This window comes from Equus asinus, chromosome 13, assembly GCF_041296235.1.
Source record: "Equus asinus isolate D_3611 breed Donkey chromosome 13, EquAss-T2T_v2, whole genome shotgun sequence".
Taxonomy (NCBI): Eukaryota; Metazoa; Chordata; class Mammalia; order Perissodactyla; family Equidae; genus Equus; species Equus asinus.
In genome coordinates, this window is record NC_091802.1 from 41,046,553 (window position 1) to 41,066,714 (window position 20,162).

The 20,162-nt window shown below is 57.2% G+C and overlaps 2 protein-coding genes across 2 annotated transcripts; both read right to left on the reverse strand.

Annotated features, from left to right (window-relative positions):
• Positions 1-4,309, reverse strand: LOC106826300 (keratin, type I cytoskeletal 13). Its single transcript, XM_014833549.3, has 8 exons — positions 3,726-4,309; positions 2,547-2,629; positions 2,204-2,360; positions 1,858-2,019; positions 1,644-1,769; positions 1,331-1,551; positions 631-656; positions 1-334 (listed from the first exon to the last, which is right to left on the reverse strand). Exons 1-8 carry the CDS (start codon positions 4,242-4,244, stop codon positions 273-275), a joined length of 1,356 nt encoding a protein of 451 aa, XP_014689035.3. The 5' UTR covers positions 4,245-4,309; the 3' UTR covers positions 1-272.
• A 7,261-nt stretch (positions 4,310-11,570) lies between these two features.
• Positions 11,571-16,180, reverse strand: KRT15 (keratin 15). Its single transcript, XM_014833541.3, has 8 exons — positions 15,487-16,180; positions 14,505-14,587; positions 14,233-14,389; positions 13,607-13,768; positions 13,395-13,520; positions 12,996-13,216; positions 12,512-12,537; positions 11,571-11,810 (listed from the first exon to the last, which is right to left on the reverse strand). Exons 1-8 carry the CDS (start codon positions 16,024-16,026, stop codon positions 11,716-11,718), a joined length of 1,410 nt encoding a protein of 469 aa, XP_014689027.3. The 5' UTR covers positions 16,027-16,180; the 3' UTR covers positions 11,571-11,715.
• Between the last annotated feature and the right edge of the window lie 3,982 nt (positions 16,181-20,162).

A 20,162-nucleotide genomic window follows, 5' to 3' on the forward strand; every position in this document is an offset into this window, starting at 1 on the left:
TACATTTGCAAAAAGGCAAGAAACTTTATTGAGTTTTCTTTTCTTTTGAGTAGAGAAGCTGAGAGGTCAGAGGAGCTGGGTCAGGGGGAAGAGGAAGCCAAGCCAGAGGGAAGAGCATGGAGTGCCCGCTCTTGGGAGAGTGGGGGGCCGGGGTCCTGGGAGCAGAGGGACAGAACCTCGCGTCCTGCAGCCCCTCGCTCCCTCCTGCAGGGCACTGTCAGCTCTTTCCTCCTCTGGGCGCCGAAGACAAAGGCAGGGGATGCCGGGCATGTTCAAGGCTTACGGGTCTCCGAAGTGCGGCGAATGGAGGTGGTAGTTGTGGTGCTGGTGTTTCCTGGGAATGGAGGAAGTGAGAGACACTCAGGCTGGGGAAGACCCACCTCAGGAGGGCCCCAACCCCTAACTGCTCAGGTGGGGCTGAACTGCCAAAGGTGGCTTACTCCAGACAACCCAGGCTCCACTGGGCAGAACCATCTATTTTGAAAGAAAAACTAACAACTAACGAGCGAATGACCACTCCTGCCCCAGCCCCCTCCCTCCCTACACTGGGGGGCCCAGCCCTGCCCCCCACCCACCCCCCAGGGCAGTGAAAGGAGCCTGCCCACCTCTCACCCTGGGTGGTTTCCTTACCTGCTGAGGAGATGAAGCCGGTCATCCTGGGGGAGAGGAGAGAGGCAGCCATGAGCCGAGGGCAACTGGGACAGGTGCTTATCTGTCCTCCGGATGCAGTGACTCAGACCATCATCTGGAGCCCCTGGGTTGGGTGTTTTTACCTAGCTGTGTTCCCAGCCCAAGCGGCAGCAGCATCAGGTGCCTGCCAGGCCTGCCTGTCTGTCTGTCTGTCTGTCTGTGAGGCTTCGGGAGGAGATATTATTTGCCCCAAGATCCAGGACATTTGCCGGAAGTGTTGTCCTCCTCCTGGTTCGCTCAGCCTCCCCCTACCCCCCCACCCCTGGGCCCACAAGGATGGCCTGGTCTCTGCAAATGGCCTGAAGCAATTAAATCGCCATTTCAATAGCTTCGTTGGGCTGACTTGAACCAAGCGAATGTTGTTCCAATATGAGATGTCCTCTCCGTGGTCCCCACTCATGCCAGTCTAATCCAGAGGCTCAAACGAGAAAGTTTAAAGGTAGTGACTCTGCCTCCTGCTGAGGAAATGCCCCCACAGCCTGGTCCAAGGGGACAGCAGAGCTCTGGTCCTGGAACTTCATCCAGGCTGTTTAAGCCCAGACGGGTCCCTCCCCTCTGGGACATGAAGAGGCTCATCTCAAAGGCCCTTCCTGAGGGTCCTGCAGACACTTTCCCAAGAGAGAGGCCGGTGAGGACCTACTTGGCGTCCTGGCCCTCCAGCAGGCTGCGGTAGGTGGCGATCTCCTGCTCCAGCCGCGTCTTGATGTCCAGCAGCATCTTGTACTCCTGGTTCTGGCACTCCATCTCACTGCGGAGCTCGCTCAGCTGGTCCTCGATGCTGCTGATAAGCCCCTGGATCTGCTGCAGCTGCAGGGCGTAGCGGCACTCGGTCTCCGCCACCGTGCTCTCCAATCCGGCTTTCTGGTGAGGCAACGGAGAAGAAGTTATGAGGGGAGCCAGGCCATCAGGAGACCTAGAGGTGGTGGCCGCGGGGCAGGGGTCAGCAGGTGTACCATGCTAAGCTGGGACTGCAGCTCGATCTCCAGGCTCTGGAGAGTGCGCCTGAGCTCCGTGATCTCTGTCTTGCTGGTCTGAATCAAGGCAGTGCTGGTAGACACCTCTTTGTTGAGCTCTGCACTCTGAAATTCAAGCAGGAGGAGAGTGATGGAGGAGCCCGGCTGGAAGGCTCTGCAGCCCCTGGCTACGTAGGGTAAGACGGCCGGGTACCTTGCTGTGGAACCATTCCTCGGCATCCCGGCGGTTCTTCTCCGCCAAGGCCTCGTACTGCTCCCTCATCTCCGCCAGCACGCGGGTCAGGTCAATGCCCGGAGTGGCGTCCATCTCCACGTTGACCTGGCCTACCACCTGGTTGCTGAACTCCTTCATCTCCTGTGGGGATGGGAAGGGAAGATGTGTGAAGCCCCTCATCCTCCCTCTCCTTGGCTCTGAACGCTACTGGAGTGTTCCAGAAAGGGCTTCCAGGTCCCACAGTCCCTAAGTTTGGCTGCAGCAAAAGACTCCTCTTTCTCACTGGGGGTGACTCAGCCATGGCAGGCCCATGATCCCCTCTAACCTCCTCGTGGTTCTTCTTCATGTAGGCCAGCTCCTCGTTCAGGCTCTCGATCTGCATCTCCAGGTCGGTCTTGGACAAGGTCAGCTCGTCTAGCACCCGGCGCAGGCCGTTGATGTCGGCCTCCACGCTCTGGCGCAGGGTCAGCTCGTTCTCATACCTGAAGGATTTTTTTAGTTGAAAAAGCAACACAGAAATGATATTAGACCTTTCCCTTGCCCCTGCCCTGCACTCAGCTAGTTTTCCAAGACCTTTCACTCCTAGGATGCTCCAGTTTCATTGTTTAGATGAGCATTTGTATAAAACAAAAGACGCTGGGAAAGGTGAATGAGGCGAATAAACTCACTTGAGCCTGAAGTCGTCCGCAGCCAGCCTGGCATTGTCAATCTCCAGGATGACCCGGTTGTTGTCGATGGTGGCCGCCAGGATCTGCAAAATACAGAAGGTGGCTGCTGGAGTGGAGGGATCCACAAGCTTGGGGAGGAATCCACAAGCTTGGGGAGGAGGACCGAGAATACATGGGCAGGACTGGTTGTCGTCAGCCTCTGCCCCTTCGCTGTCCCCATGAGCTGGGCCTCGGTTCCTCTTCTGTCAAGTGAGGGGCGGGGCTGGAGCCCTTCCGTGTACTGTCACTCTAGCATTCTAGGTCTGGTGGTGATGGGGAAGACAGGGATTCACATTTCAAAGGAACAACCCCCCTGAGGACATCCTTGGCTACTCATGTCTCCACAGCCCCAGACTAGAACCTCTCCAGGCCACTGTCTTGAGAGCCTTCTCCTTCAGGTCGGGAGGGAGTCAGCCTTGCTCCACTGTTCATAATAACCTCACGGGAGCTGGCCTCCCAGCTGAGAAGAGGGGAAAACCAACAAATACTCCCATCCATTTGATTCCTTGTCTAAACTCTTATATTCCAAGGCACTTAAAATCCATCCCACATAGCTGGGACTCAGCCTAGGCAAGTGGACTTCTGTTCTAACAAGCTGGCATCACAGCGTGATGGACAGGCCCTGACGGAAGGAGTCTCCGTTTAGCGCTGCCTGAGCCCCCACCGCCATCTCCCCAACCTGGTCATAGCCGATTGAGAATATCGATTTAAATGGGGCCCCTACCAAACAAAATAGTATTCCCAGAGCCGTGCGTGAACATGTATCCCTTTCTCTGTTGATTTTAGACGTTCTTAGTGGCTTTTAAAACTGTCATGGTTTCCAAATAACTCAGGAGGTTAGGATTATAGGGATTGAGTCACTAATAACATAACTGTTTAGCAAGCAGTAAAAATGTTGACATGAGTAATAACAACAATAAAAATGAATAGCGAGAGGAAAGGCACTTAGGAAGTATGGGCAAGAGAAAGCCCATCAGAAGTAGAGATGCTCAGCAGTAAAAGGCTAGAACTTTCCCCAGCAGGAAGGGTGAGAATCCCATCCACACTGCCTCTTCTGGCCCCCTGGAATACTGTGTTGTCTCCTGGCCTTTGTGGCTCTGCCCTGCACAGAGGAGCCCTCCTTGACAACGAAGGTCTCACCTTGTCCCGCAGCTCCTCGATGGTCTTGAAGTAGGGGCTGTAGTCACGCTCCGGGCTGGCCGGGCTCTGCTTCTGGTACCAGTCTCGGATCTTCACCTCCAGGTCGGCATTGGCCTCCTCCAGGGCGCGCACCTTGTCCAGGTAGGAGGCCAGGCGGTCGTTGAGGTTCTGCATAGTGATCTTCTCGTTGCCGGAGAGGAGGCCACCATCGCCACCACGGAAGTCACCAAAGCCACCGCCAAAACCCCCACCACAGCCACCTCCAAAGCCACCTCCAAAGCCACCTCCAAAGCCACCTCCAAAGCCACCGCCGAAGCCACTGCCAAAACCACCGCCGAAACCACTACCAGCCCCTCCACCGAAGCCGCAGCTCACGCCACCCCCGTAGCCTCCAGCTGATCCCCCGGAGACACAGCGGGTTGAGCAGGTAGAGACACTGCGGCCCCCTCCCAGCTGGCAAGAGCCACCCCCGAAACCGCCCCCATAGCTGGCGGCAGAGCTCTGCAGGCGACTGGCCATGGTGATAGCAAGATGGAGAGCAGGAGTGGACACGAGCTTGGCTTGGCCTGGGCCGAGGACTGTGGCTCTGCCTAGAGCGGATGCCTTTTATACAGCCTCCACGGGGGGTTGGACAACTGCCCCATCTTCTCTCCTCCCTTCCCCACCCTCTGACTGGTGCCAACTGCATTTTTTTCTTTCCCACAAGCCCAGTCACCTCTGCTCTCCAGGGTGGGTTGTGCCTTTGGTGGGGTGGCTTTTTTTTTTAAGCCTTAACAAAAAGGATGATTCAGAGGGAACAGAGTTCTGCCTGAGACTCTCCTTTTGACAGGTGAATTCTGTTTCACCTCTCCACTTAGGGAACTCACTCCCACAGCCTCTCAGCCCAACCCAGTGTCCAAGGGGGATCGAGCTGCACGGGTCTGCCCAGGAGCCTCTCGAAGGAAGGGCTGGCTGCAAAGTGGCCCAGTGTTTGGCGAGGTCTCTGCAGCCCTCAGCCTCCCTTCTTTCTACTCCTAAAAGAAGACTGGAATGTTCTGCATCCTTCTTAGCATTTCGTCTACTCCACTGCTCCTAGAGACCCTGATGACAAATTTCACTTGGTCCTGTGGAATCAACTACCTTGAAAGTGTTTAGGCTGAGAAGAAAATGGCTCCAAGAACATCAGATAAAATCACAGTGGCAAGGAACCTTAGAGACCATCCAACACAGCTGGGGAAAATGAGGCATAGAAAGAGGAAACCCCCTGCACATTATAATAGCTATCCTCTCAGATGCCCCACTACAGGCAGACACTGGGCTCGAGCTTTACACGCACCATCTCACTTCATCTTTGCAGCAGCCCACTGGGGTCCTACTATCATCCCCATGTTACATGTAGAGAAACAGAGCCTTAAAGTATGGGACTGGAACCCAAGCCTGGTTCTGTCTGACACCAAGGCTCATGTTTTAGGTGTATGTTTCATACATGAAAATGTACAACTCACGTGTCCAGCTTAATGCATTGTACCTCTGCATGAAGTACTCAGCGTGTGTCCACCCATGAAACCACCACTGGGCACATTCCCAGCACCCATAAAGCTCCTTGTACCTTTCCCCAGTCAGTTACCCACACCCGAGGCCCCTAACATAACCCTGATTCCAACTTCTGTCACCACAGATCTATTCAGAGGCTCTCAGCCAGGGACTATTTTGCTCCCCAGGGGACATCTGACAATGTCTGGAGACACTTTGGTTGTCACAACGGGAGATGCTACTGGTATGTGGAGGATAGAGACCAGGGATGCCGCTTCACGTACTACCATGCACAGGACAGCCCCCAAAACAGGGAATTCTCTAGGCCGAAAGGTCAAGGATGCCCTGGTTGGGCAGCCCTGGATCAGCCTGACCTACGTGTGTAATCACCCCTCTACATCAGCTGCCTCAGAGGCACAGCAAGTCCAGAGAGAAAGTCTTGCAATACCTGAGCGGGGCCCCTTCTAGCCCCCAACCACATGACATCTGTCTTAGCTCATGCGTGTTTGACCAAGAGACCACGTAGGAGACTATGACCCAGGGTCTCTGCCGAGGAGCCTGGGACGTGGCTGAAACTCAGGCACTGCTCAGTAACCCTGCCAGAGGAGGCCTCAGCACTCAGGCAGGAAGAAAGGGGCCTAGAGGTGGCCTCTCAGAGCCCAGGATGGAAGGAGAAGTTTCCAGGGTTGAGAATGGGGGGCCTGGACTCAGGCTCCCAGTCTCCATTCACCAAGGGGGCCAGGGTTGCCATGAATGGCCTACCAGGAGCAGCCTTCTGGCCTAGAGCAGCCGTGAGGGTCCAGATGGGACCAGACCAGGGGCTGGGGTGAGGTGGCACAGGCTTGAGGTTATCCTAGAAACCACTTCACTGATTCAGCAAGCAAGACCCGAAAGGAGGGCTCTGAGTCAGGGCTTCCTTGTCCTTTGTTTTCCAAGGATAGAAAGCAGGCCTGTGCTTTGCCCCGCGGGTGTCAGCACCAGGACGAAAGCCAGGGCCTGCTGCGGGTGCTCAAGGACCACGGCGAGGCTGGGACTCGGGCTGACCCCGACCCTGCCCGGCCCTCCTGCTGCAAACTGATGGCTCAGCTCTCTCTCCAAAAAGCTGTGATTCAGCCCAAAGCAGGAGAGCTGTCTTTCAATAGAGGATCAAAACTGACAAGAATTGACAAGAATTTGATTGATGGAACCGGCCAGGCCTGGAGTGATGATCCTCCTGGGGCTGACGAGCAGGTTCAGGCCAACGCCTCTTAGAGGAACAATGCCACAGATCCTCTAAAGCCCCAGCAGTGCAAACACGGGTGGCCGTGACATGGCAGTACAAAACAGAGTGGCCGTGGCATGCTCCCCCTGGCGGGGTCAGGGCACGGCCCCTCCCCACCCCGCCCGAGCAGGGACTCGTGGTGCCTTGACACAGGAATGCCTTCCTCTGACCCAAGGTGAACCCCGGGGCCCACGGGGCTGGGGGACACATGCCAGGCCCCCTAGAGGGAGCTGGGTATAGACCGGACCTGGAGACCCAGTTCCCTTCCTCCGGCCCTGTCCCAATGGAGACAGGACAGAGGGCTGGGCCTGAGGCACCGCCGGCTCCTCCTGAGCTTCCTTCTTTGCTTTCTGGCAAAATCACGTCAAATGCAGTCCCCTCCACAATTTCCAGGGAAGGTGGGGGAAGCTGCACCCATGAGCACCCCCTGCAGAGGAGGCTGCGCTGAACACACTGTCGGCACCACAATGGAAGAGGGGGTTTGGGACCCATTGTATAGATGAGGCAGTTGAGGTTCGGAAAGGCCGAGTCACTTGCCCAAGATCACTGTGAAGTCGAGATTTAAACCCAGCCCCCAGCTCTCTCTTGCCCACCTGATGGTGTCTTGGAACCTTGCTGTGAATTCAGGGTACGATCTCTGAGCGTTCCCTCCTATATGTGCTAAATGATAAGAAAATAACCCTAGCTCACATTTCCTGAACACTGTGTTAAACGCTCTGCATGTGCTACTTCATTTGGTCCTCAAAACAACTCTACGGTTTTTATCATACCCTTTTTTCGGATGAGGAAACTGAGGCCCAGAGAAGTCAAATACATCGCCCAAACTCAATTGTGTCAGAGCCCAGATTCAGAACTCTGCGTCCGGGTCTGCGCCCTTACCTACTGCCCAGTAAATCCCGCTCAGGCCAGGGCTAGCACCATCCCCATCTGAGCAAGGGCGTCCTCTGTTGCCCTCTCCATTCTCAGGCCTCTTGTCACCACAGGCCTGGCCGATGGATGGTCCCGCTTCCCACAGTGGCTGGGTGTGCACAGCTGATGGCCTGACGGCTCAGCCTATCCACTGTCTGTCCTGGTGTTAGCTCCAAGTCTCGCGGGCTTGCCGGGGTACTCACTCAACACAGAACGTCAGAGCCGGAATCCTCGTAGAAATTCTCCCACCCAACCCTTTTATTTCCCATGTGGGGAAACTGAGCACAGAATGCCAAGGCCCAGGGCAGTGGGAAGCAAGGAGAAAGGCATGGATTTCTAGCTCTACCATCAACTCATCCTGGGCCTTGTGTTGAAATGACTTCTAAGTGTCCTTCAGCAATGCTTTTCTGAGTCGCTGCTTCTCAAAGATCTGTCCAGAGTCACCAGACTGTTCATCTGCGGAGCAGAGGCTTAGATCCTTGCCCCCAGCTCCTAACCCAGGGCTCCTCACTTGGATCTTGGATCAGGCTCCTCCCGCCTTCCCTCTCTACCTGGACCACAAGGGGCCTGGAGCCCAAGATGGCTGACCCACCTTTCAAAGGGTCTCAAAGCTCCCCCACAGGGGAGGGGCCTCTTGTGAAAGGCAGCACTCCCCAGACAGGGGATTCAGGCCCTCTGGGCAGCCCCCCACCCTCAGAGGCACCTGCTTGACACAGCTGTCCTCAGGAGCCTTCTCCAGAGCTGCCTCAGTGTCCCAGGTCCTTCCCTTCCCATAGTACCCAGCTTCCTAAAGTCTCTGTCATACCACCCGGGAGTCCTGAAACCCAGCAAGGTCAGCAAAGGCTTTGAATCAGGTGTTTCAACCCTACATATGCCATCGACTGGCTGTGTGACCTCGGGAAATTTACTCAACCTTTCAGTGCCCTGGTGGCAGCAACTGGGAAACAGGCACTAGATGAGTTGGTACTGGAAAAACACCTGACACACAGGAGCACGTGGCAGGTGGGAGGTTACTGTTCCCTCCCTTTTGCAGATGAGGAAATGCAAGCTCATCCTCGTTAAGGGGCCTGTCCAAGAATTCTTCTGGGCCTCCATCCTGTGCCAACTTGCCTTGCCTCCCTCTCTGGTCCCTGCAGCCGGCATGGTGCCCACAGCAAACAGACAAGTGACGAGTAGTGGTATTCCTATCTTATTTCCCCTACTCAGTTTTCCGCCCCCTGAAGACAGGGTCTTTATCTACCACCAAATACTGCTGCCGACAGAGGAGAGCTCTCCATGAATGCCGAGAAGCTACTCCAGGGTACTGTGTCTGCTGGCTCTGGGTGAGAAAGAATGGCAGACAAGAGTCATATCCAATGGGGTCGCCCCAGCTGCAAATCTCATGGGAAAAGCTGCCAACTCCTTATTTCCCCTTGTGCTGCTGGCTGCTCAGAGGGACAGGTGACCACCAGGAGGGCACTCGCCCAAGATGCTGGTGAACGTCCAGAGCTGTGCCTAGGGCAGGAAAAAGCAAAGGAGAAGTAAGTTCATGCATAATTCAACACATATTTACTTAGCTCCCAATCTGAGGACTCGGCAGCATGTGGAGTGACACAGCCCCTGCTGCCACAGATCTCAGGGCACAGGTTCCCCTCTGAGGTCCTGGAATACAGATGAACTCAGAGAGAACCTCGAGATCATCTCATCCAGCCAGATTCCTCAATTTAAAGATGGGGAAACTGAGACCCAGAGAAGCACAGGGACCAGCCAAAGTCCTCAGGGAGATGGCGGCAGGCAAGACCCATGCTTGCTCTGGGAAGCGCAGCCTGAGCAGAGGACACACCCAAGGCCCTAATCCCTAGTCCCAAAGCCACCCTCTCTCTGGGGCGAGAAGGGAGGCCTGCCCCTGCTTCCCGGATTGGCTGGAAACCAAGCCCGACCTCAGCCCAGGGGCAGGCAGAAGGCGGGCCTTCTCGGCCCAGAGACTATTTAACGGATCAGTCAGGTGTGAACTATTCCTGGGCGCAGGTTCCTCACTCCAGGGTCGGGAGGGGACAGGACTTGGCAAGTTCCAAGGACCTCTGTGCCTCTCTCACAGCCCCTGCCGGAAGCCCAGGAGAGCAGGAACAGGCACTCCTGAGAGAGAGCCGCTGCTCCCCCCTCCCCAGCCCCGGCTCCTGCCCTGCCTTCCGGCACCATTGCAGAGGTGGTTACTTTTGCAAACCGAAGCCTGAGAAAACCAACCTTTGTGGGCTGCTTAGAAGGCCTGAGACTCCTGGACAGAGGCCCGGAGGTCAGTGAGGCAGGAGCAGCGGCCAGGCCATTGGGTCCGAGAGTCTCAGGAAGGGGCCTAGCTGTTCCCAGGATGTCACCTGGTGCTTTGGGCCTCAGCAGGAGACACCAAGGCTAGATGTGCGGAGAGTCTTTCTGACTGTGATGGCCACATGATGTTTGTACAGGCTGCCCACACAGGTTAAGAAAAGGGTTTCCAATGAGCAAACCCTCGTAAGAAAGGTGTTGCCCGCTTCCGTCATCCTCATGACGTCGAGGGGAAGCACAGGCCCGGAGTCAGACACACTGATCCCAGACCTAGTCTCACTGTTCCCAGCTTGTGGCTCCATTCATATTATTTAACTTCCCGGGGACTCGTCTCCTCTTCTGGAAACGGGCGCTGGAGTCTTCACCCCAGTGCAGCTGCCTTCACAGAGCTGCAGGAGAGTAAACGAGATGCGGAGCGCTGAGTGCCCCGCCCGGAGCCTGGCAGACGTAAATCCGCTTCCTTCCTCCGGCCCCGGGGGAGTCTGGCTCCAAGTGTGGACTCAGGAGACGTGTTCTAGGTCAAATCTCCTCAGAAATAACGAGTGCCACCTTCTCTCCAACCAGGGCTGCTGGCAAGGAGTTTCACCCAGCGAGCGCCATGGGGGCCCTCTCAGAGGGCCCACTCTCCCTGCAAATGACCTCCTCCAGCCTGCTCTTCCCAGCAGGACTAAGAAACCGGTTTTCCCTCTCCCCTAGTCCTCACCCGAGCCCAGCCCAGCCACAGCACCCAGAGTTCTCCACTTCCTCCTTCCCTGCCCTCCGTCTGGGGCTGTGAATCCCAGAGGACTCAGCCCCAAACCAGGGGCCACCAATCAAGTGTGCATGGATGTGGCTGCTCCAGTGAGCCCGAGAGTGGAGAGGCAGGCGATGGGGAGCAGGAGCAGCATTTGGACTGAGGAGGCCAATAGGGGTTGGTGTTGCTTTGGATTTAAGCTTGGAGAAATCAGGGAGGGCTTCCTGAAGCTGGTGTCTTCCCCTCTGGGCACTTTAAGTGCCTTGTTGGGAGGAGATGGCAGCTTCGGGGGGATGGAGGCCAGCTTTGCAGGGATGGGAACAGGCTCCGCAACCCTGAAGTTCAGGTGTGCCCAGCTGGGAAGAAGGCAAGGTTCAAGGGGAACAGGTGGTGAGGGCCAGAGCAAGGAGGAGGGCCCTGGCAATGAACTGTGAAGGGCTAGGGCCTGGGGTCCTGGAACAAGCCCTGGTCTTGGAGTCATACAGCTGTGGGGCCCCGTCCCAGCCCTGCTGCTTACTATCCATCCATGAGGCCACTGGGCAAGTCACTCACCTCCCTGACGTTGTCATCTCCACGTTTCTTCATCTCCAAGATGAGTGTAATAAACCCTGACTGCCCACTGTCGTCAGTACTAAATGAGACCCATGGGGGGGTGTGCCGAGCCCGGTGCCGACCGTACAGTGGTGACCCAGCACCATCCATGTGGTCAGTCATTCGGTGAACAATTAGTCCACGTGTCAAGTTCTGTGCCAGGTGCGCCAAACTGCCTTAAGGAAATCCCCCGTCCCCTGCTCCCACGATCGCTGAACAGGGTTAGCCAGAGAGCAAGTCACCCGAGCAGCCTGGGTCTGTCCCAGCTGCCCGAGGCACCCCAAAGAATGAGTTATGACCACGCAGGGAAGGGGCCAAAGTCGGGGGAGACATCACGTGTGGGTTCTGGTCCTCCTCAGAGGGTGCCAACAAGATAAACGGGATGTACTACCAAGAGATATTTGCAAAAGGAAAAGCAATTCTTTATTGCATGGACAGACACGGTACAAATGAGCTTCTTACACGATACAGCTGCTTCCTTCACCTCCCTGCTCTAAAGGAAGCAGGAAGAGCTGGAGAGGGGAGGGAGGAAGAGTGGGAGAAGGAGGGACCCTCCTGAGCCTGACCGGGACACCCTCCGAGGGCGAGGGCGGGGACTGCAGCTTGCTCTCCCGCCCCTCTGGCCAGCTGTCGGCTCAGCCTGGGGAGGGTGGGGTGGTGAGGGACGTCTCTCCTGCCCTGGGTATTTAGACTTCTCTCTTGCGGGAAGAAACCACCTTTCCGTCCACTGACTCCTCAATGTTGATGCGGACTTTGCCGCCGCTGCCGCCTCCCAGGGAGACTGTAGAGAGAAGGAGCAAGCTTTAGAGTGGGGGACCCTCCCCATCCGCCCTCCCTCCCAGGGAGGCCAGGACCTTGGGTGAGTTCCAGGAGAACTGAACAGCATCCCTGAGAACGGCCATTGGCCAATCCTTCAAGAGCTGCCAGGAGGGCCGGTGTCGAATTACTCATCACAGAGATGGGTGCTGGCCGCGCAGGCAGCCCCGCAGTGAGCAAGAACCTCAGGGTTTTAACTGCACGCGAGCAGGCGGTAATTGTAGGCATCTGAGCATAAGTGCATGGAGGTGGGGCCTGTGGGGAGCGATGCCCCGGACAAAGCCTGCTCAGCCTGGAAGCTTCTCTATAAACCTTCAACCCCGGCTCTGCTGAAGCTGATAAGGAGCCCAATGGGGAAGAGGCATCGACTGGAATGGCCTGTCCCCGCCCTGCTGGGATGTTTAGCCTCTTTCTCCTTCCTCCTCTGAAGGCAGGGACTGCAGCTTGCTCTACCGGCCCCTCTGGCCAGCTGTCGGCTCAGCCTGGGGAGGGTAGGGTGGTGAGGGATGCCTCTCCTGACCTGGGCGTTTAGATTCTGTCTTGTGGGAAGAAACCACCTTTCTGTCCACTGAATCCTTGACATTGATGCGGACTTCCCAAGGGGAGTGGTGGCTTCATCAGCTCCGAAACGCGCCCCCCCCCCAAGAAAGAGTTAAGCTTTCCTACCTTCTCCAGTGCCAATGCCAGCCAACCTGAAAGAGAGGGGGAAGCAGATGTAAGCAAAGGGCAGAAACTCAGGCCTCTCAAGGGGAGAGCCCAGCGGCTGGCTAAGCGGTCCTCCCCAGCCTGCACACCATCATCACCCCCACATGTGACTTCTGTAGAGGCTGGGACATCCTGAGAGCCTGTCCTGACCGGCCACCCCGAGTAGGTAGATTCTGACCTACCTACAGTAACACCCTATCCATTTCATGCAGGGAAGGGAACCAGCATGAGCCCAACCACTGCCATTTACAGAAGAAACACAGGCCCAGAGAGGTGATGCGACCTGCCCAGGGTAACAGCCAAAGACAAGAGTGCAGGGTACAGAGCGCCTTCCTTCTTGCTCAGTTCTCTTCTCACTGTACCACACTGCCGTTCTCCTAAGATGACTCTCCATCCTGACAACACCGACCGCTCCCACCTTCCTCCCTCTGCTCCCTGCCCATACCTGGCATCCTGGCCCTCCAGCAGGCTGCGATAGGTGGCGATCTCCTGCTCCAGCCGCGTCTTGATGTCCAGCAGCGTCTTGTACTCCTGGTTCTGAGCTTCCATCTCACAGCGGAGCTCACTCAGCTGGGTCTCCAGGCCGCTGATGAGCCCCTGGATCTGCTGCAGCTGTGTGGCGTAGCGGCACTCAACCTCTGCCAGTGAGTTCTCCAGGCCAGCTTTCTGGTGGGGCAACAGACCAAGAGACACCACATCAGCTAGAAAGGAAGCCGCTGAGGGCATGAGGAGAGGCATTGAGTGGACGCAGGGAATCCCCTCTACAGGGGCTTGGGAACCCCAAGGCTTAACCAGCCATGGAGGATGGGAGAGGCTGAGGTGGGGGGTGTGCAGGTAGCCATACCATGCTGAGCTGGGACTGCAGCTCAATCTCCAGCCCCTGCATTGTGCGTCTTAGCTCTGTTATCTCCGTCTTGCTGGTCTGGATCATCTCTGTGTTGGAGGCCACCTCCTTGTTTAGCTCCTCCGTCTGTAGGACACACACAAGAGAAGTGAGCCCCACAGGCCTCCTGGGAGACCTGGGGAGCTGGGGCGGGGCTGGGAGGTCAGGCCCACCTTACTGAAGAACCAGGCTTCAGCATCCCGGCGGTTCTTCTCCGCCATACCCTCGTACTGCTCTCTCATCTCCGACAGCACGCGGGTCAGGTCCACGCCCGGTGCCGCATCCATCTCCACGTTGACCTGGCCGGCCAGCTGGCTGCTGAACTCCTTCATCTCCTGCAGGGTGGGTGGGGCCCAAACCAGTCAGAAAGCAGAAGAGAGAGCCGAGAGTCTGGGGCCCCACATGTCAATCCTGGCTCCATCCCTAACTCACTGCATGACCTGGGCTCTCCCCCGTACCCCTATGCCCAACCTCTGTTTCCCAGTGCACATGAACAGATTTGATCACATGGGCCCCTCGGCTCTGGGGGTCTCGCTTCCTCTCTAGGTCCTGCCAAGGGAGGACCTCAGACAGCAGGGCCCTTATGTGAGCTCATGTAGCAAATCGGGACAGCAGTTCACAGTGGCCACCTGGCTTGGCTATGGATCAGAGGACAGTACCCCTTCTTCCCCATGAGGCCCCCTGTTTTGGTGTGTGTATGCGCTGTGTTTCTGAACCACTAAGCCTTTCAGCCAACTCTGAGGAGACAGCAGCGGCCCCACTCTGCCTCCCACCACCCCAGGCCCTGCCCAGCTCTCACCTCCTCATGGTTCTTCTTCAGGTAGGCCAGCTCCTCGTTCAGGCTCTCGATCTGCATCTCCAGGTCGGTCTTGGACAAGGTCAGCTCGTCCAACACCCGGCGCAGGCCGTTGATGTCGGCCTCCACGCTCTGGCGCAGGGTCAGCTCATTCTCATACCTGGGAACAAAGAAAGAACTCAAAGTGAGGGAGGGTCAAGGGTCTGGGCAGCTTGAGGTGGGAGAGGGAGAAAAAGCCAAGAGAGAGGGGAATGCAGAAGAGGAGAGGAGCGCACTTGAGTCTGAAGTCATCTGCAGCCAGCCTGGCATTGTCGATCTCCAAGATGACCCGGGAGTTGTCAATGGTGGCCGCCAGGATCTGCAGGAGACAGGGAGTTAGTGCCTAGAGGACCCCTCTCTCTTCCCTGCTGCTCTCCCCACCTGTGCCCCGTCGGACCCCTCACCGACAATCCCCCAGCTGACACCACCAACGGAATCCTGTAGGGTCCCCAGGGCAGAGTCTAGCCTACCCTTGAGTGCCACTCCTTAATCTACCCCACACCACCCTCTCTGTTACCAGGGTGTGAAAAGCTCAGGAGCCAGGATTGCCTGGACTCCCCTGTTGGAACTGCCTGGCCAGGAGTGGCATGGGTGAGTTGTGAGGGTCTCTGATAATACCCCTCTGGGGGATACCCCCCCAGCCTCCCATGTGGACAGGTCGTGGTCACTGCACACTTGGACACAGCCATGAATCTACAGAACATTCCAGCCAGTAGGAACCTGGAGGGCAGCTGAGGAAGGCATTTAACAGCTGAGAAAACTGGTCCAGGTGAGTGAAAGGATGAATGAGTGTGTGGCAGAGCCTCTGACGAGTTCCAGGTATCCTAAGTTTCAGTAGTGATTTGGCACCAAAGACATGCTCAGACTTTGGCGAAGCAGGAGGTCCCCACACTCCGGGCGCCTGAGGCCACACTCACCATTCTTGCAAAATAAGCAGAGGAACACTTTAGGCAGAGCCCTGCAGGGTGTGTCAATTGCCCCCCTCGGCCCCCACGGGTCCCGACAGGACCAAATGCCCAGGATCCCCCGGCACCGCCAAGTCGAGCAGATGTCTGCCGGCCTCCGCACCTGGAAAGCATTGCCCACACTCCAAGTTTGCCGAGGTTACACCCCGACAGCCATCGCCTGGGCAGGAAAGGATTTCCTTGAGGCAGCAGGAACACTAACACTAGAGACGTGTGCAGGGCACCAGCCACCTGCTCCCCTCTCTCAGCTCACCTTGTCCCGCAGCTCCTCGATGGTCTTGAAGTAGGGGCTGTAGTCACGCTCCGGGCTGGCCGGGCTCTGCTTCTGGTACCAGTCTCGGATCTTCACCTCCAGGTCAGCGTTGGCCTCCTCCAGGGCGCGCACCTTGTCCAGGTAGGAGGCCAGGCGGTCGTTGAGGTTCTGCATGGTGGTCTTCTCATTGCCGGAGAGGAGGCCACCATCGCCACCACCAAAGTCACCAAAGCCACTGCCAAAACCCCCACCATAGCCACCTCCAAAGCCACCTCCGAAGCCACCTCCGAGGCCACCTCCCAGGCCTCCACTGAAACCACTACCAGCCCCTCCACGGAAGCCACAGCTCAAGCCACCCCTGTAGCCCCCTCCTGACCCCGAGGAGACAAACCTAGCAGAAGAAGCAGAGATGCTGCGGCTTCCACCTCCCCCATAGAGACTCCCACCACCAAGGCCGCCACCCCCAGCCCAGAGGGACCCCCCCCGGGTAGAGCCACCCCCAAAGGTGGAGGAAGAAGTCTGCAGAAAGGCGGTGCTCATGGCCAGGCAGCAGCTACGAGTCCTCAGTGAGCGCGAGAGAGGCCGGACAGAGGTGCGGGCTGGACAGAAACCACAGAGCTGCGCCTGTCACCCCCCAGCCTGAGGCTCCTTATATCCCCCTGGGAGGGTGTTGTGGGACCATGTCTCCTCCCCCAAAAGGAAGCCAACTCCTCTGCGTTCCTGACAAACCCTGTTGCCTGCACATCTTGACACGGCTGCTTTTTCTTTTCTTTCTTTTTTTTTTAATGCAACAAAAGAGATGATTCAGATGAACGGTGTTTTGCCCCAGGGCCATGATTTTAACACTTGGATTACGGGGTTCGTCTCTACCTTATGGGAGAACACAGAGAGCAGCAGGCAGCAGGCAGCAAACTGCATCACGCCCGGCTCCCAGGCCTCCACACGGTGCACTGGGGGAGCAGCTCCGGGCATCTCTGCCCTCGGCCGGGCTGCTCTGCTGCCCCCAGCCCAGGACCCCCCCCAAGGTGGCCAGCTCCCTGCTGTTAGTTTGGAAGTCTAATTCCCATCACTGCTCTGTGTGGGAGCCGCCATGTGTGAGCCTACAGGGCTCGGGGAGAGGGGCGGCCTCTGGGGATCAGTGGACAAAGAAACCTGGAGGGATGCAGGGCCGATGGGGACAAGCTGAGGACACGAGAGGGATCTTGAGTCAAGTTCCTGCTGAGGTGACACAAGAGGCCAGCATCTGTCAGCTCTCTGAACCTGCAAATGAACTCTCCTCCTCCATCCCTCCCCACTCCTCCCCGCTGCAGCCCCCTGCTTCTCCAGCTGCCCCCAGCCCCAGCCCCATTGCACTGGCACTCTCACAAAAGCCAGCAGGCTCAGGGCTGACAAGGAGTTGATTGATAATCCCGCCACCTGCCAACTGCACATGTCACCGAACCCTTCCTTGCTCCTGGAACACGTTGGGGCAGACTCTGCAGATAAAACCGGAGCGTGTTCCAGGAAGCCCCTGCCTTCTGCAGGGAGAGGCACGTCGCTGCACTGCAGGGCCACATTAACCCCACTCGTCCTGTCAAGCGATGCGGGGCTGGAGAGGGACCCAGCCCAGAAGGCTTTACGTGCCTGAGCATTGTGGGGAGGGAGGAGATAGGGAGGCCTGGTGGGCAGACTGGAACACACATCAGAGATCTTGAAGGCCAAGGCACCACGTCACAGAGTAGGATGCTGAGGCCAGAGAGGGGAATCGAACACTCAGGACAGCACTTTTCTCTGCCACCAGCTCAGGGGCCAGCTTTCCAAGGGTAGCTGGTACCTGTGGGCAGCGCCACATGGAGGCGTGAGGTTGGGGAGGTGAGCAAGATTGAGCTGGAGGTGGAGGAGGAGGACTCCCGGACCAGGGCTGCAGCACGGTGAAGCGGACAGGGCTCTGGAGTCTCAGGCCTGGGTTCGGATCCTGGCTCTGTCAGTCACTGCTTGTGAAACCTCGGACTTGTTACCTATACGTCTCAGCTTCCTTGTGGCAATGGGCACCCTCAGCTCTCACTTACGGAGAAGCCCTGAGGCCCAAGAGCCCCCAGCCTGCCTCCGCCTGGCTACCCATCTCTGAGGGGCTAGATAACGGGGTGCATGTCCAGGACCTGAGACTTCCAACTACCCTCACCAGGAGGGACTTTTGTCCTTAGGCATCAGAAGATGCCCTGTGAGCAACATTGTTCTTCCATAGTCTGCCACAGCTAGTACCCAGGTGGTTGTCATTATTGCTGTAATAACTAATCCCTTACTTCCACCCGCACTTCACAGTTTACAAAGCACTTTTGCATCCATTGCCTCCACTAATCTTCACCACACAGAAGATGATCCCAGCCCTTGTTTCAGAAGGAATGAAATTGGAGCTCAGAGAGGGGGAGCAATTTATGCAAGGTGGCACAGCTAGTAAGGGGCATCACCAGGGCCTCCAAAGGGTCCTCTGACCCCACTTCAAACAGGGTACAGAAAAAGAGGGTGCCTCCCACAGACCCTAGATTCCTGCGTCTGAGCTGGGGTGGTGGGAGGGGTCTGCAAGCCTAGGGGGCTGGGAGTGGACTCTTCCTCACCTAGCATCGCAGTGAACCGGGCCTCAGAGTGCTGGACCCAGACAGTGCTGTATTGTCTCATGGGTGGGAGGATATTGTGTTTTCCTCTGAAAGAAAAATAATCAAAGTCAGATCAGCCATAGCTCATTAAAGCCACTGTAGACATTACGGCCCCAGCAATTAACACGGAAAGAATTATGCCCATCACCCAGGAGTGAGGCAGGGCTGGACCCCAGCCAGCCCCTCTTCTGCACCCTGACTCCCCTCCAGAGGCCCCTCGAGGTGGCCCATGCCTGAGGCGGCAGCTGCCCCAGTCGCAAATCCCTGGCTTCCGTCCAAACAGTCCTGTGAGCTCAAGGCCTGGGCAGGGCTCCCGGACTGCTCATTAGCACCAGGTGGGGGCGGCTGCAAAGGCAGAGACCCAGCTCCGTTTGGCCCCAGCCTAGGCTGCAGGGCCTTCCTCTGGCAGCCTGCCCAGGAGGCTGTGCCAGTTTCTGTCCTTTGCCCGCTGCAGACAGACAGGCCATCCCCAGAGCCCGCCTTCTCTCCTTGGGATGGGACGATGCAGCCCAGTGGAAAGAGCCTGGGCTGGACCCCACCTCTGGGTTTGACAACCTCTCCGAGCCAGGTTCCCGACTTAAAAATTGCATCATTTTCCCACTTAGATAGGTACTTAGCGTAGTCAAACTCACAAAGACGGAAAGTGAAATGGCGGCTGCCAGGGCCTAGGAGAGGGAGTTACTGTTTAACAGGCAGAGTTTCACTTTGACACGATGGGGAGAGTTATGAGGATGGACAGAGGCGATGGTTGCACGACAACGTGAATGTTCTTAATGCCAACAGAACCGTACACTTAAAAACGATTGCACTGGTAAATTTTATGGTATATATTTTACCACAATTTGAAAAAAAGAAAAAAAACATGGTCACTAACACTGACCCCAGCTACAGGGCCACAATGAGCATTTGGTGGCACACGGGGAGGGTGTGTCCATAACGTGAGGATCCACCCTCCCCTCCCCCACTCCCCAGGGATGTGCTAGGGACAGAGAGAGGCCGGCCCCAGGGCCTGGAGAATTCCTCCTTTCTCATTTATTAGGTGTGGGTCCTCCCCTCTCTGAGCCTCAGTCTGCCAGTCCAGAAAATGGAAATAAGTCCTGCCCAGTGTGACTCACAGAGATGGAGCGAGATGCCGGACAGAAAATGCTTTGCAAACTGAAGCGGTCTCGATGACCAGCAAGGATGGAAAGACCTCACTCCCCAGTCCCCCCTCTCCTTTCCTCCCTCTCCCTTCCCTCTATCCCAGCTGCTTCTGTCAACAGAACACCCCTGGTTTCAGTCCTCAGACTGAGACAGGAAAGTGTCCTCGCCCCTACCCCACCCCCCGACCCACACACACACAAAGGAGGGCTTCATTCCTGACACCCAAACCTGGGACCCAGTCACCTGCCCCACCTGTGTGGCCCAGCGCCCGCCCCACAGCCACATTCCAGGAGCCTCTGGGGCAGAGGGGAGCGTTTCAGCTGTGACAACAGAGGCTTTCATGAACAGGGGACAAATATCCCTGGGCAGTCCCAGCCTGGCTGTGCGGCCGGGCCTCTGGCCTCCAGCTCCAAGGCCTCCTGAGAGGTTCAGTGGCAGAAGGAGGCTGTGGGTGCTGGAGGCCAGAGCACGACAGCTGGGGAGGTGGCAGAAGGGGCTCCGGCCCAGGGCTGCAGCGGGGAGAGGGCAGAGCTGGGCTCTAGGGTCACCCGTCTGATTTGGAGCAAGCTAATAAAGCTCTCCAAGGCCCGGGGAAACGGCAGAAAGAGCACCTCCTTCAGGACCAGCGTCACAGGCCTCCTTAGCACGGTGCTGGGCACACGCAGTGTGAGCGTCCATCTGTTCCCCTAGAGACCTTCTCAGGGCACGGGACAGTGTCCCTCACAGGGTCAGCCTGCTGTCACACACATCCGTGGGGCCTGAACAGACGCACTCAGACTGAACCTCTCAGGCAGGGGTAAGTAGGGCTTATTTACCTTTAATTGGCCTCAGTTCTTGGCAGCTGAGCTGTAAACCACAGGGGCAAGACCATACCCCCCAGGGCAGAGCTGTACCAGGAAG

Coding starts and splice junctions, on each gene's coding strand:
- KRT15 (XM_014833541.3), bottom strand. CDS start 16,026: ATGAGCACCGCCTTTCTGCAGACTTCTTCCTCCACCTTTGGGGGTGGC. Junction 13,769..14,232: donor TGAAGAAGAACCATGAGGAG/GTGAGAGCTGGG, acceptor CCCACCCTGCAG/GAGATGAAGGAGTTCAGCAG. Junction 12,538..12,995: donor CTGGAGGGCCAGGATGCCAG/GTATGGGCAGGG, acceptor CCTCTCTTTCAG/GTTGGCTGGCATTGGCACTG.
- LOC106826300 (XM_014833549.3), bottom strand. CDS start 4,244: ATGGCCAGTCGCCTGCAGAGCTCTGCCGCCAGCTATGGGGGCGGTTTC. Junction 1,770..1,857: donor AGGAATGGTTCCACAGCAAG/GTACCCGGCCGT, acceptor CTTGAATTTCAG/AGTGCAGAGCTCAACAAAGA. Junction 335..630: donor CGGCTTCATCTCCTCAGCAG/GTAAGGAAACCA, acceptor CTCCATTCCCAG/GAAACACCAGCACCACAACT.